At 38.5% G+C, this 16,108-nt stretch overlaps 2 protein-coding genes across 2 annotated transcripts; both read right to left on the bottom strand.

Annotated features, from left to right (window-relative positions):
* Positions 1-900: 900 nt before the first annotated feature.
* Positions 901-3,086, bottom strand: LOC101297663 (protein IQ-DOMAIN 14-like). Its single transcript, XM_004306572.1, has 5 exons — positions 3,003-3,086; positions 2,640-2,909; positions 2,304-2,555; positions 2,016-2,156; positions 901-1,919 (listed from the first exon to the last, which is right to left on the bottom strand). Exons 1-5 carry the CDS (start codon positions 3,084-3,086, stop codon positions 1,074-1,076), a joined length of 1,593 nt encoding a protein of 530 aa, XP_004306620.1. The 3' UTR covers positions 901-1,073.
* Positions 3,087-14,095: 11,009 nt separating this feature from the next.
* Positions 14,096-15,764, bottom strand: LOC101309102 (NAC domain-containing protein 43-like). Its single transcript, XM_004308232.1, has 3 exons — positions 15,453-15,764; positions 15,079-15,350; positions 14,096-14,899 (listed from the first exon to the last, which is right to left on the bottom strand). The coding sequence occupies exons 1-3, from the start codon at positions 15,634-15,636 to the stop codon at positions 14,096-14,098; spliced, it is 1,260 nt and encodes a 419-aa protein (XP_004308280.1). The 5' UTR covers positions 15,637-15,764.
* Positions 15,765-16,108: the final 344 nt, after the last annotated feature.

Here is a 16,108-nt window from a genome sequence, read left to right as displayed (position 1 = left end):
TAATCTCAATGATGTACTGGTTAAGTGTAAAAGAGGTATGACATTTTCTCTTCGTCCGAAACAATAGGACAAGCTTCTTTCAAGGCCAGGACAATATAAATTTTTCTACAAAATGAGAACAAAAATAATAATCTAAGTTTGAAAGTTCTGATCATGTCGATACGGTACTAAAGCCCAAAGGAACGAAACTGCTGCCAAGACATGAATCTCTTTCCTCATGAAACACGCTTATAGTATAAGGCTTCTTGAGCTGATATTTTCTACTCATGCATCCTGGTAATTTGAAGTGGGATATAAGAATTCTATGCCATCATGATAGTTTCAGTTTCCAATTAGTTAACGTTGTAAAGTTCATTCCACTAGTGAAAGTTTCTTTTTCTATGGAACACTGGAAATATTAGGTCGAGAGCTATATTTGCAGAAGCATATCTTAATTCACACGGTAGGAAAAATGAAAATCAAACTGAGAGCTAAATTTGCAGAGGCATATCACACAGTAGGCAAAAGTAAGAGCTAGGTTGCTTTTTAGAGCCAAAGACTTTGCTGCTGCTGTACTAAGAAGCAAAAGAAGTACTCATGAACGCCACTATACATCAATCACCATGAATTTTTGTGAAGAAAAAGACTTAAATGAATCATAGAAAAAGACTTAAATGAATCATAATCTGATAAAGCTGAAACTTTTGGGAGATGGTAAAATTGCATCATCAAAAGTTTGCAACACTTTGAAATGTAAAAGAGACTGTAACAGTTGGACTTGGAGGAGTAAATATGAGGCATATGATTTCATTTCAGAGTAAAGGAAGAGAAATTAGCAATAAAGTTACAGATTGTTAAATATTACACAACTTGAGCCTCATTTGCAGCTTCAACTTACAGACCAATCAGTAAAATATATAGAACAAAGGAAACCTTCAATCATTCTACTACTTCTAACCAAATAAATACTCAATGATCACTAAATTACAACATCCTAATCACATTTCAAATCGAAGTAAGAATGTGACAAGTTACAGTTCACTTCACACTTCTGGCGTAGCCATCAATTTTCAGCCATTAAGCACCTCAACTAATCACCTCAACCACCTTCTAAGGTCACTAGTAGAAGAAGGAGATACCTCACCACCATGACTCTCAGTACAACATGAAGAATAATTAGATTGTTGCTCCAACCCAAAGTGTGATCCACTCACCACACTCTTAAAGCTTGGACTCCTTAAGCTATGCACATAACCTCCTCCTCCATAAGCTCCCATTCCAACAGCACCATAAGGATCAGGAGCTGGAAACGAAAGCCTTTTCTTCACCGATCCAACTCCTCCTCCTCGGTCCCTGTCAGGTGTCGAAGGCCTTTGCCTAGGGGCACTTTGGGAGCGAATACGAGCCTTGGCAGATTCAGTTGCCGCCATGTAATTAGGCAATGTGGCACCAACGTTGCCACCACTAGTGCTAGTGCTGCCCCTGCTATGTTGGTGCACAACACCGCCATTGTAGTAATAATTGGACCTCAGGCTAGGGGTTTGAGACGCATTGGAGCTTCGATCTTCTCTAACGCATCGAGGGCTCGCAGAGCGAACTTGGATAGGAGGGCGGCTTTTTGATGGGGAGGGTGTGATGGGGGAGTGGTGGAAGTGTTGGTTTTGGTGGGATCTATCTCTATGGAGCGGCGAACTAGGTCTTTGCTGTTGGTTTTGTTGGTGGTATTGGTTGGCATTCGATCTTCGGAAATTGGATGATAAACTTGAATAAGGCTGCGCGGTGTCAATTTCAACAGTTTTGATGGGATCTCTATGGTCAGTGGAAGCCCTTGCTCTGCTGCTTTCCCATGGCTTTGGGGCCATCCATCTGTCTAGCCATTTGGGTTTCTCTTCAAGCTCATCCTCATTCCCCATTGATGGACTCCTCCCATTTCTCCATATCTTCTCCGATTGCGCAGAAAATTAAGGCTAATTAGCTCAACTAGTGCAATGTAACTAAATTTGCGAAAACAGAGGAGACAGTAGAGGGTAATAAACCTGTTGAGAGAAGGCGTGGGACAAAGCTTTCTCACGCTTCATTGCAGCTTCTTTCCTATGCTGCAACATTGCTTTTACTTCCTCAATAGTGTGAGGCCTTTCGTCCCAATCATCTGCTATACTACTTCCCTCTCTAGACTGCTACACACACAACACCCAAATGTTATCATCTTGGAACTAATCATAACAAAGAACCATTCTTTGTCAATTTGAGAACCTACTTTTCTTGTTCTGTTCAAAACCATGAAATTAAAATGCCTCTTGATAATAAAATATTATCTAACTCACAATGGATTTTCGGTCTGAAATGTCTTGATGATACCGCGATTCCCAAGCGCTATTGCTATTAGTGTCACTAAAAGCCGATTTTCTACTCCCTTCGTGGGAAAGCCTAGTCCTCTGATCAAGAACCCGAGCTTGAACTCGAACCAGAGCTTGCATACACCTAAGAGTCATCTTCGCTTGCTTCCTCACATTGTGTCCTCTCACCAAAGCTTGCAGCTTCACAAGCCCTTTAAGCGCACGAAGCGCCCTCCTTGCCTAAAACCCCAAAACACAAAACAATCAAAACCCACTTCCCCGTTTACTAAACATTTATCAAACAAACAAGTTTAGATCTATTACCAAGTACCCTCTAAAAGCTGTCTGGATGACAATGGCTGCAAACTGAAGTTGTTGCTCTCTGGCATGGTTAGATGGCCTGGTCAGCCGAGCCACTTCGACGGCGGCCGCTTGGGCCGTCGCCATTGCTGCCTCGGCTGTGGCCACAGCAACATCAAGAGCATGCCTCTGCTCTGCAGTAGCAACTGATACATTATTCTCTGTTTTCTCCTTTGAACTTTCTTGACTTAAACTCGTTGGCTTCCTAAAAATCCACCGACGCTTCTCTCTTTTCTGCACAAGAAACCCAGAAACCAAAAAAACGAAAATATCACCATCTGCCGATGAAAACTCAAACCAAGACAATGGAGTTTGAAGGACCTAGACCTTATGATCTTCATCGTCCTTAGTAGGAGATCTGAAAGCCCTTTTCACAGCAGTCAACCAAGAGGAGCCTCCCGTCTTCCCCATAGAGAAAATACAGTAAAACCCAGCTGCATTTACAGCTGAGGAAGATCACAAAGTGCGAGAGAGAGGTTAAAGACAACACATGATGGGTTGCGTATTGATCGTGGCGTGTACGAAAGTGTCACTCCCTTTAACTCTCTGAAAGGGAGAGTTTTATTTAAGTGTGAGAAAGAAAGAAACAATGCAAAAGACCGGGACTTTCAGCTGGACCAAAGCATAAGCTCTAAGATTCATTTCCATCAGAAAATATTGGAAATGCTTTTTCTTTTATGTAAGGTTAAAAAAGCTGAGCTTTCTTGGGGGCATGTAAGGACAGCAATGGTGGTGTCAGAGGGTGAATATACATATGGATTAAAATCTCATTATTTAGAGGAGGGTGACAAAGTTTGAGGGAAAAATGACTTTGTGGTTGTGTTGGTGAGTGAAATCGAGGAGGTTGAAGACTGAGATGGCACGTTGAGGGAGCACAGGAACCAATCACAGGGGTGCATCTTTTTAGGGTTTTTCTGTATTTCTGGAATCTGGATAAAGGAGGGGGGTGTGTGTTTGCTGGATTTGTCTTTTAAAAATGAACAACTGGGGCATGAAGCTCTCATGCTATCACGTGGTGGTAGCAGCTGGTTAGAGGTCACCGTCATGTGGTTGATCCCGTTGATGGACCACGGTGGTCCTCACCCTGCGTCTAAATTAAGTACCCGGCTAGTTAGAGGAAGGACACAACGCTTTGAATTCCGGTTCGTCGGATGCTCCGATTGTAAGAATGTAAAAAAAAACGTCAGTGATTGGAACACCAATGTGAAAGTGGATGATTTACTCTAAGAGCAAGGGAAAAAAATTCAACCCAGGCTGGATCCACATAAGCAAACTAACCCAGCCTAAATTTATGTGCTTCCACCCATAAAATGGGTTCTCCCATTTTCTAGCCCGGGTTGCTTTGTTAGAGAGAAAACTAACCCAGGTGAGAGGAGCAGACTAACCCAGGCGAGAAGCAGCCAGCTCAGCCCAGCCCACACCACGTGGCTGACGTCAGCGCCCTGCCTCTGTTTCTTCGACGCGCCTGCTGCTTGCGTCTCTCCCACGGACGAACAAGCGCCAGCCCGTTGCGCGTGTCCAGCCATCTTTTGTCACGACATGCGAGTTGCGTCTTCCCCACGACACGCGTCGTCACTTGCACGGCTTGACTCGTCTGTTTGAATGCAACGGTCCACAAATCTGGGCCGTCCGTTATGCAATCTGACGGCTCATAATAAGTAGCCGTTGGCTATTCCAAACAGATTTAAAAAAATAAAAATAAAATATGACCGTTTGTAATTAATTGGGTAAACAAAAATTTAACGGTAAGAAAAAAATATTAAAAAAATTTGTATAATCCCCTATAAATACCCATCACAATTTTACACACTCCCCACCAATTTCTCTCACACATCAAAATTTCTGTTACTTTTTAAATTCCATAGCTTTCATCTTCTAGGTTTTTTCTTTGTTTCAATCATGGCCGGAGTTAACACAACTTTGGCGAGATGGAGTCCGGAGGAAGACCTCCAATTGTGCAAGTCGTGGAGGTTTATTAGCCAAGATTCAAGAAAGGGTAAAGATCAAAAGAAAGCCGAGCTATGGGATAATGTCCGCAAACACTACTTCGAAAATTTACCGAATGCTACCGATCGAAGTGCATCTGCATTTATAGGGAGGTGGAGAATTTTGAAACCCGAATTGTTTCAATGGCATTGTGCATTACGACAAGCTAAGAATTAGGTAAAGAGTGGTACAAGTCCACTTGATGAGGTATGAATATATAATTAGTTACTAATTTCGTGTTTACATAATTATTATGATATTTTGATAAATTAGTTACTATTTCATGTATCCCATTAATTGTAGTTTTTAAATTTGTAGTATAAGAAAGCACAAGAGATTTGGAAACAAGCCATGTCCAAAGGGAAATCAACCAAGACCCAAAAGGCCAATTTCTCAAGTTTTGATTGCTATGAAGTTGTTCAAGGTTTTCAAGCATTTCACGACATTCCATCTCCGACCGAGAGTGCGGCAACATCAATGGAAGGCAATGAAGGGATGTCTACGCAACCAAGTTGTGATGAATCTCCTATCAACTTAGAAAAAGATGTTGATGAAGTTGCTCCCGACCCGAATGTGCGACCTATAGGAAGAAAGGCTGCAAAGGAAGCGCACCGAAAAGGGAAGGCGGCCAAAGAAGAATCACATGTTGCAGTTGCTGTCGTGACGCTTGCAAACAGCCAAGCATCAGTCTTGTCAGCAAGGGAAAAACGAGATGAAGCATACGTAAGGCAATTGCAAGACCAACAACAACAAGAATATATGCGGCTCCAAATGGATATGTGGAATGAGCAATTCAAAATCCAAGAGAGGGAAGAGCGTATCATGGAGATGAATCCAAGCACTATGTCGCCAGGGCCTAGGAAAGATTATTGGCTAGCAAAACAAAAGGCGATAGCGGAGACACAAGCAAATTTGTCGGGGTCTTTCCCCGGAGGATATCCCCAACCATCTTTCCCCGGAGGATATCCCCAAACACCCTATCCTGGTGGGTGTTACCGACCATCTTTTCCCGGTTACTATTATCCCCAACCACCTTCCACCGATGAATCTACAAACCCCATTGATGACAATGATCCTTCAAACACCAATTTCTTTTATAATGAGAATAATAATCCCGATAATTAGATAGTTATTAGCAAATTTCAAATTATTGTAATTTTTTTCCCTAGGCTTGGCCTGTCAATTAAATGTCATGGAATAAAAAAATTAATTTCATTAAGTCATATTGTTTAATTACTATTTATTTACAACTAAAATCCTATTCACACTTAAAAATCATTTTTTTAATTCAATAAACAGTCACTGCCACGTGGCAGCAATCTCACATTTTAAACGGGTGGAAACTGCTGTCCAGTCACAGTGACCCAGAGTAACCCAGGTCACTTAAGTGACCCAGGTTACTGTGTTCATTCTAACCCAACGGGTGAACTTGCTCTAACAAAGATCTATTGAATTGCTTGGTGTCTAAAGAATGTCTCATCTTTGCTTTGATGGGCCTGAACGAGGAGATGTGAAGCAGCTGGGCAAATATTGAGGAAACTTTAATATGTTTAATCCCAATAATTAAGTTAAAGATAACACCCGGTACCATTTAAGAGTAACGTCTCTAGAAACTAAGTAACGTTAATATGCACATGACATACAACATACAACTATAGAAAACTTTTTATATGAGAACATATTATGAGTTAATTGTAATTGCGAACACATACCGACCATAATTATTTTAATCGTTTGATAAGACCACCAAACGGGAAACCAAGACTCAATCCAGTTAGTTTCCGACGTGGCTAATGAAGTGTTTCGCAATCTAAACACAAGACATAAAATAAATAGCTCATAAATGCGGTTCTTCATTCCAGCATAGCCAAAGAAACATATTTTGAGTTACCTTAACAAAATTAGACGCTCAAGAGATTTTCCTTCAACAATTAACAGAATGCTACATCAATGAGAAACTTGAACTGTATGATATTGATCGATCCAAGTACAGTAACTCAAAATAAAAAATACAGGTTTGAAGTTCCAAAATCATTTTAGGCACACGATTTGTTACAAACCCAAGTTTAACCGTCTTAATTTTACTAGCTAACTAATATCACAAAAACACAATGTATTCTGCAGTATTACCATCAGCAATTTGACTCGATCTAGTGGTCCTGTGGTTCATTCATATCTTTGACATATATTGTTTCCTAGTCTCTCGAGTCGACTTTCGGTTGTATATAGGTGTACTGGGTTTTGGCTGGTTCGGCTTTAGAGACCTCCATGACCTTACATGGTGGATCTTCAAGGGTGAAGGCCAGTCAAAGTTTCAGAGTCCAGTCTCCCCTGGCTATGAAGATTTTTGTTTTTAACTTGATGATCTTATTCCACAAACCAAATATTTCTGATAATGCTGTAGTGCATGTGCTTCAATTCAGAAAATAATTATTGACAGAGAGGAAGATAATTAAACACACAGAAAACTCATAATACGCAGTGCAGAAGATGATAAATGTTCCTGAGCTTTTTCCCCATTTAGAGATATAGATGCTGTAACCCAATAGGACCTGGAATATATTATTGCTCATGTCAGATTCGTTTGTTGGTTCTGGACTTCTGGACAAATTGGTGTTATTGATATGGAGGACCCTCATTGCATCCAACATCTACTCCATTTTTATTTCCGTATTTCTTTTATGCAGTCAGAGTGATATCATAAACTCACTCACCCCTGGTAAACCCTACAGGTTTTTGTGGTTGTTTTCATCTATTAGGAAAGTGAACCTGTCGATCTAATCATGTTGGACTCATTTGCATATAGCTGGTTTTGTACCAGAGGTACGTAACAATGTAAATTTTAAAGCAAGGAATTCCAATCACTACTGCAATCGATCAGTGATGAGTTTTTTGGTCGATATTTGTTTGGACAATAGACCCATTATGAGTTTTGCAGAAGCTAGCATTATGACCAGATCGAACACAATCAATTTTCTTGGTGATCTTCACCAACCAAAATTTACATTCCTCTAGTAGCCTTGACTACACGTCATGATAATTATAAAGAAGACCAAATTTTGCATAACTAGGTGAGTGAATTAGATTGCTTGCAGGTAAAGCAACATTATTCTGATTTTACATCAATGAAACAAACGATAATTAATCCTAAGTTAATTTAGAAAAATAAGGTAGTGTTAAAAAACAAAATAACTAATGCAAAGCAAGTAAGCAACAATATAAATAGTGAGAATATCTTCAACGAGCTACGATTTGTAACTTTAGAGCAAAATTGAAGAAGAATATGACAAATAAAACAACGCTCTACAATACTCTATGCTACGATCCTAACTCTAAATAGTAACTCCTAACTCTAAAGAGTAACTCTAGTATTACCTAAATCTTTTTTTCTTTGTTCAAAACTGTTCCTAAAAGCTACCTTAATTAAGTGCAACAATAGTCATTTCAAGTCCCATTCTCAAAACTCACACCGATCATAATCTTTAATGTGATTTTGAATGCATTACCCAAATGAGTATAAAATACATTACATGGCCGAAGGCCCAAAGCCTTATTTTTCTTCCTTTAGTCTATGGGCCTTGCCTTTGGTGAGAACCCGTCTAATTGTTCTGACCCGAGCAAGTAGAACCTAGAGAATAAAACATTATCACTCAGCAGCTATACAAGTTAAGCACCAAACTATTCTTTGCATGACAGCTTGTGATCCTCTTCAGAGTTTAAGCCAAACACTAAGAATCAAGAGTTGGATACACTTATCATAATCGGCTAAACAAGCACCAAACATTCTTTGTATGCATCTGTCAGTTTTGCGCTTCACATTTGTTTGTATTCTGATATCCTGTTCTGCAAACGAACACAAGTATAAGACAGAATTTTGATGTGTTAAAAACCTAGACAAATGAATCCTGCCATGCTTATTCGATCTTTCCACCTCTAACCAGACCATGACATGCCATGCTTAATTCTTATTATCTCATCTCAAGAGTGTAAATTTCACAGATGTTTGTTTTTTTTTTTGCATAAAATCTGATTTCTATTGTTCCATGAGGTTGCTGAATCTGAATTGCATGTTGAAAATGATTGTGAAACTAAAAGAGTCGATCATCGTCTCACTTTTGATGTCATTAGTGATGTGATAACTATATATATAGCTAATTAAATTCTTCATCAACACTAAATCAATTCATAAAGTTGAAAAGGAATCTGAGAAAATCATGTTTTCTTGTGCCCTCGGAGTTTTTAGTGATACGGAGAATATATGTCTCCAAATCACACTTGATTAAACACAAGGCTGATCGATAGCTCCATCTAAGAAATAAGAACTTATTAGAATTCGACCAAAAGAGAAACTTATTAGAATGGCATTATCAGCTTGATTTCCTCCCCACCCTAAAAAATGCCATCAACTCGATATCCACTCATGTCATTTGACATTTGATTCTCCATCTATCTCTGGCCGGCCTTGTTTTTCAAGAAAAAAGAGATCAGGCTTTCTAGAGCTGACCCCCTCAAAAATATTATTGATCATTGATCTTCTGCAAATTAGCATTCTTTTGTGTGCTCTCCTAGCTATCTCAGACTGATATAGACGTAACACCCTGCCTGCATTACCCCACTTACACCTACCATATATGACTAGTACCTGATTATTCATCATGAATTCATGATAAACTTGAGATAATCATGGTTACGATCGACGAAAAAAAAAAACCAAAGTCCAATCCAACAACCATTTTATACCTGGAGAGCATGATGGCACACTCTTTATATAACTATCTTGCGAATCCCTCAACGCAGTTAGACTTGGTTGGTTTTCCGGTCAGTTACACTTAAGTCTTGTATGCATTTCCTGTGTATATTGAGCCATCGATTAGTCTTGTGGTTAAGCAAATCTTACTATTCACCTTTAACCATATGGAAAGCTAGAAAACCTCAATAAGGATTTGGAATCATATGTTAGAATTTTGTTTTATTGTACGTAGTGCTTGTATCTAAATCATGTCATCTTTTCTCTGTAAACCAAAATGCACATTTTCATCGAGGCAAAACTAATTAATTATAAAATTTTCTGTTAGGCAATAATTAGTTTGAAATGCATGCAAGCTACTTAATTTAATTGACCGAAAAGGAAGTAATACATGCATTTTTGATGAAGAAACTTGATTAGCGAAGATAACATATATACTGTTAGTCTGTTAGATTTAAATTTGGTCTGAAAATATAACTATTAGTTGGTCTGTACGTGTATGGATTCATTGGATTGTCCTGCGGATTAGATGTCGTTGATAAAAAGGTCTGTAAGCGTTTTGTTGCATTATTTCATGAAAAAGATCGATGATGGGAAAATGTGTTCCCCACCATGCAAGTCACTCAAAGACAAGATAACCATGAAGAATAAATTAGTTTAATTACCACATTTGGTTGTCGGTTTTGCTCCCAGGAATCTTTTCGTGTTCTAGCTGTGATTGCTGGAAAGCTAGCGATCGATGATCGAAGTGAATTTACATTTTATATGCTAGAAGAATCTTCAAAGGAGTTTCTGAATATGACTTCAGAGGATCGATTTTCTTAAGAAAATGTTAATTGTTTGCTTGACTACTGCATGTAAACGTTTTTAAGCGAAAAGAGAACGTAAACAAGAACAGGAAAAAGCTGGGTTTGATTGGGATTTGGGAGCAAGAGGATTGCAATCAGTTCACCCAGTCAATAATGGGAATTCTGCATGTGAAGAACTATGTTAATCTTGCTGAAGCAAATTCATTTTCAGAATAAGTTTGATTAACAACGTACGTCTGTGTATGAATTGAAAGAGCAGTTACTGCATCACAGTTCACTTTCAATTCGATTAATTAGGTCCTCTAATAGTTATACCTCTGATCATGAGATTATTATGTTTCACTAAAGAGTAACATCCCACAGAACAAGGAAAAAATAATAGCGTTTGTTAGGAAAGTTAGTAAGATAGTGATCGATGCAGATTCTGTATATATCGTACGTACATACGCATGCATATAACACATAGATATGTGATTAATTAGTGATCGATGATGATTATATGTCATACTCTGATGTTCTTCTGTCTTTCTTTTTCTTTCTGTCCTAGCTTGTCCGCGCCGAAGTGCTGCCGGTGATGATAATATCCAGGGGTGCCCCTCCATTAGGTTTTGTTTCTCTGAGGATCATAAAGCAAGATATAAGTGGACAACGGAAGAGACAAGGGAGCCTCGTACTCTCATAGCCTTAGGGTTTAGTTTAAGTAGCAGTTGAGATACGAGTAGATACATGATAATTAGTTTACGTCTAAACAAACATATATGTATCTGTATTCACAGCTGAAAGCTCTACTTGTGCTGTGCATGCATTGAGGGTCTAATTAATTAATATATGAGACGCAGGATACTTAAATATTTGTTCAGGACACAACTGCAGGTCAACTGATCGAAATAGAATCGATCCTATATATGTCTAGCTGGTCAAGTCGATTTTCTGTGTTTCTACGTTTATGTCCAAACGATGAGGGGATGAGCAGTGGTGTAGCCAGAAATGTTACTTAGAAGGGTCAAAATTTATTACCTAATAAATCAAATTCATTTTCAATCACTCTCTAGCTAGCACGATAATCTTCTTAAATAAACTTTGAAATTTCGTGCACGATAAATATTGAGAAAAATGTGTTGCATTTTCTTTTTTTAGAGATAGTGTCAATGTATGGTAAACATTAATGTGTTGCTTCTATTTAGCTTATTTGTAATGGAAAAAAAATCGTAAATGGAATTCAAAGCATTAAAGTACACATTAGTAAGGTAAAAAACCATTCACACGATTTGTATTAATTAGACTAAGTATTTTAATAGTATAAATTTTTAGTTCATTCTATTGGTGTTGAAGAATATTTAAGATTAATTAAAGATTTCTCAAAAAGAAATGTCAATTTATTTTTGTTCATTAAGGCTAATTAAGCTTTTTCAAAAGTTGAGAGGGTTCAATTGAACCCTTTGACCCCTAGCTAGCTACGCCACTGGGGATGAGGCATCGGTGGTTTTGGTTAAGGACCATGTACGGTCAACCTGATTTTCTTAGATATAATGCATACATGGAAACCTACGAAGACCTAATTTTTTCTGGACAAGATTAAAGCATAATATCAATACAAATTATAGAAGTAATTCTTTGTCTTACAGAATCTGAGTGTTTAGTTTGCTATTTTAGAAGGATGGTACGTACGTACTCAAGCTCCAAAAACTTATCTCAACGATTTAGTGACATAGATCTCCTCTTCATAAGTGAGAAGTTGTCTTCTTAAAAAAAGAAGAAGTGAGCAGTTGTAAATTTGACTCACGATAGATTAATTATGAATTAATTTCAATTTACACCCATGAGGTTTAGGGTTAACGAGTAATTATTCTCGGTACCCGGAACACCACGTGGCACTGCCAGGTGTTGTACCCGGCCAAGCATATAACTCAGATTCATGTGGGGACCAGCACGGGATGGGAAAAAAAAAGTAATTAAATACACCAATCAGAAATAAGGATAAAACATGTGGACCAATGAGATTAAAATGGAACATAAAACAGGTGGTGTTCCGGGTACAAATAATAATTTCCCTATGGTTAACATCATTTCACTCCCCATACTTTTGAAAATTTACCCCTAAAGTTTTCAATTTTCATAAATCATGCTTAATTACTGAAATTCGGTCTAATTCAAACATTAATTTTGACTTCATAACTCACTAAAATAATCTTATAACAACATAAATCGCCTTTTAGGACATTTTTTCTAAGATTTCATACTATCATTTAACCTTCAAATTAGACGAAATTTTAATAATTGGACATGCTTTATGAAAATTGAAAACATTTTTAGGGGATAAATTTTCAAAATTAAAAGTATGGGGAGTCAAACGATGTTAACGTCAAACCTCATGGAGTAAACTGAAATTAATCTATTAATTATTGTATTTGAGTTTGAGTTTTTTATGTGATACAAAATTAAGATTAAGCAAAATTTCGGCCAATGCGAAGAGAACCACATATGGTGCAATTCGCAAATAGTAGGAGAGGCATTAGTTATGATATGCTTGAATAGTTGAATATGCCTCTAATTTTTACTCAGTGTCATGCATTAACGAAATTAACGCAAATTATGAACCCTCTAGTTAAACGGATCGAACTCTCTTCTTTGTAAAAGAACAATAAGAAAATTATATATAAAGAAAAGAGAAATGATCAGTGGGAAAGGGTTTTGAGAAGGGTGTGGTATACTTATGAATAATAGCTCCACACCAAGAAAACAAAAGGCACTCGAGAAATAGGAAAAAGAAAAAAGAAAAAACTATTAGCACCAGAAATTGGGTTTGTAGTGGAAGGTCGTTATCAGGTATATATATAACAAGGACGTTCCCGCTCAAATATACGTACCCATTGGTTGGTGGCATGGCCTAGAATCCCGCTACATGTTTGCCTTGACCACCACCTGAGCTTTTTAGTCGTCCTCTCCCTTCTTTATTAATTATTCATGTCTATCTTTCGACTCTTAATTTTGGTTGTCGCCCAAATCACATATTGTCCCCCACACTGTTCCATATGTGTGGATGATTGCATGAAGGTTTATACATGTATGTAGCTAGGGTTACTCAAAAATAAGAAGGCCTAAAATATGAAGCTCTGTTAGCATCCAGGATTGGTTTTTCCGATAATTTTTTTAGGTTAAACGTTTTAGATTTATAGTCTGTTCATTGAGACGTGCATAGATTGATCAGCATCAAGAAAATAACTAAAAGTTTTAAAACCTCTATAGGGACCTAGGTACTTTTCCTCCAGTCGATCGGCCGTAAAGAGCTTGCGTTTCAACTTTCGACCTCCACACGACTCGATTAATAAGTTGACATCGTAGAGAGTAGGGAAAGCTTGCTCTCTCTATCTGGGTTTGCTGGTTTTATAATACCAGAAACGTTCCCTTGAATCTTGATCGATCACAATGATCAGTTTATAGTGCTGAGATTTGGTTGAGCCATGGACTCGGCACCTAGATCCTTCAAAGTTCAAACAAACCGACAAGCCACGTGAACCAAAGATGACAATTGGTGATCATGATTATGTATATATATGGTCCATTTATTTCACCTACTTGATCATCTTAGAAGATAGAAAAGTTAGAACAACTATAATTGAAGTTGGGAAAGAGATAATCACGATCGCTCTGTACCACTAACAATATATCACAGGCCGGAAGAAATTGAATAAAAGACCATTTTCCATTGAAACATATAAACTTTATTTATCTTACATATATCAGCAATCTTGTAATAGTATATCTCACATTCTTATTAATAGTGCGCTGTAATTATACTCTTCTGACTTTGGATTCAAACGGGTAATAATAGATAGATATATAATATTCCTTATATTATTGTATAATGGGTCATTCTGTTATATATGACCATTCGACACGTGGTATAATTCGTCGGAGGATGACAAAGGTGATGATGATTGCAGTTTTGCAGCAGCAAAAGTACTCCACAGGTCGATTTCGTTGGTGTAGTAGTCCTGTTGGGTGGCATGGTATGATTTGCTGGATGAATTCGATGATGATGAGGATCGTAGTGTACTTGGTAATTGGAGTTCGTTATCAGTGGTACTAGTGCAAAATGCATTAAGGGTGGGTTCAATTAAGCAAGCAAATTGCCTAGACGACCCGGTTTCCTGGCCGCCATTCAGTTGTGAAGCCACCAAACGATCAAGCGCTGCCCAGTTGGTGAGGCTGGCCGAGTCGTCCACGTGCTGGTAATGTCGATGCTGGTTCATAACTGTGCCTTCATTCTGATCTATGACCATGTCTTCATGATTATTGATAATAGGCTGGTAATAGTTCTGGCTGCTTGTGGATTTTGGGCTCTCGAGACTTGGAAGTTTCAGGAACCTATCATTATGATGATCATGGTAGCCATTGATGTGATTGCTGATACCTGTGTGAATGGGATGAAGATGATGATCAGTAATTTCTTCCTTGCAGGTCTTTGTTCCCATGTACTGAAGCATCTCCTCAAAAGCTCCCTCGTGATCATCATCATCAAACATTTGGCTTGAACTTCTTGGAAGTTCTGTTGTGATAGATGAAGAAATAGTAGAACTCAGAATTGGAGTACTCAAGCTTTTGTGCAGATTTTTCTTCTTGAAGATTCTGCAAACCACCCATCCCTCCTCTGCTGCCTCTCCCACGACCGTGATCGAGACCTAATTATAATAAAAAAGAGAAAAGAAAATTGTTCAAGAACGATAGATCAATATGTCTATATGTAGACTCAAAATGTTCGAGTGTAAACTCGAAACGTTCTGTAGACACGATGTCAGCAAAGTCTGCACTTGAACATGGCCTGAAGAATGGATCTCTAGTTTTGAATGAGATGACTTACACTAGTTATGCAGCTGTTGTTGTCGTCGAGTCTATACTCGTGCATGATCCAATCAGACTTCTGGCCATGGGGAGCTCGGCCTTTGTAGAAAACAAGAGTCTTCCTCATACCGATCCGCCTGCAGTTGCTGCTTATGACCTTGTCACGGCCAGTGGCCTTCCAGAATCCGGCAGCCGTTGCACGGTTTGTGCGAGTTCCAGTAGGGTATTTCTTGTCCTTGTGGCTGAAGAAATACCAATCATTTTGCGGTGTCGTTCCTATCTTACACTTCTCTGCAAAAAAACAACATCAAAACTTGAGTTAATTCATACTGATACATTTGAAAACCAACATCAAATCTTTTAGTAGTCGATCTTCATTATTTATGTACGTACCTTGTATATCCCACGGCTCAAGCTTATTGAGATCGACATCGCGGATGACATCCAGATCAATCCTTTGATTGGAGACCTTCTTCCTTAAGTAGTACTGCAACAGCTCCTCTTCAGTTGGATGAAATCTGAAACCAGGAGGGACTTGAGATTGTCCATTCACAGAAATGCTCACGTTTTCAGTCATTTTGAACTGTAATCAGAAAAGGTAATTTGTCCCTCCACACAATTGAGATGGAAAAGTTCTGAAGCTCAGAGAGGGAGGGAGAGAGAGAGAGCTAGAGAGAGAAGGAGCTCATGAACAAGTTGTTGTACGCAAAAGGAGTATGTAGGAGACGACTATATATGAGTTTGATGGGAGAGAAAAGCCAAATATACATGAAAGAAGAGAATGGTTCTCATGGGACGCATGGGATACTAATCTTTTGTTTAGTACGGGGATTGTTTCACTATGCTACTCCGAGAAGACAACCCACCTCACCTACAATACTACATTACATTACAAAATAAGATCGACGTAGAAGGACTATGCATGCGGGGTCCATGCATGAATGTGGGTATCAACAAAGGGCCCCCCACCCGGCCCGTTAGAAATGCAACCTACAAGTGTAAGAGGGGAAGCTCACATCCACAGAGACACTCGACCTTAAAATCTCCAT

This window comes from Fragaria vesca, linkage group LG7 (genome assembly GCF_000184155.1).
Source record: "Fragaria vesca subsp. vesca linkage group LG7, FraVesHawaii_1.0, whole genome shotgun sequence".
NCBI classification, from domain to species: domain Eukaryota; kingdom Viridiplantae; phylum Streptophyta; class Magnoliopsida; order Rosales; family Rosaceae; genus Fragaria; species Fragaria vesca.
Note: the sequence above shows the minus strand (reverse complement) of the source record. Positions and strands in the feature narration are given on the sequence as shown.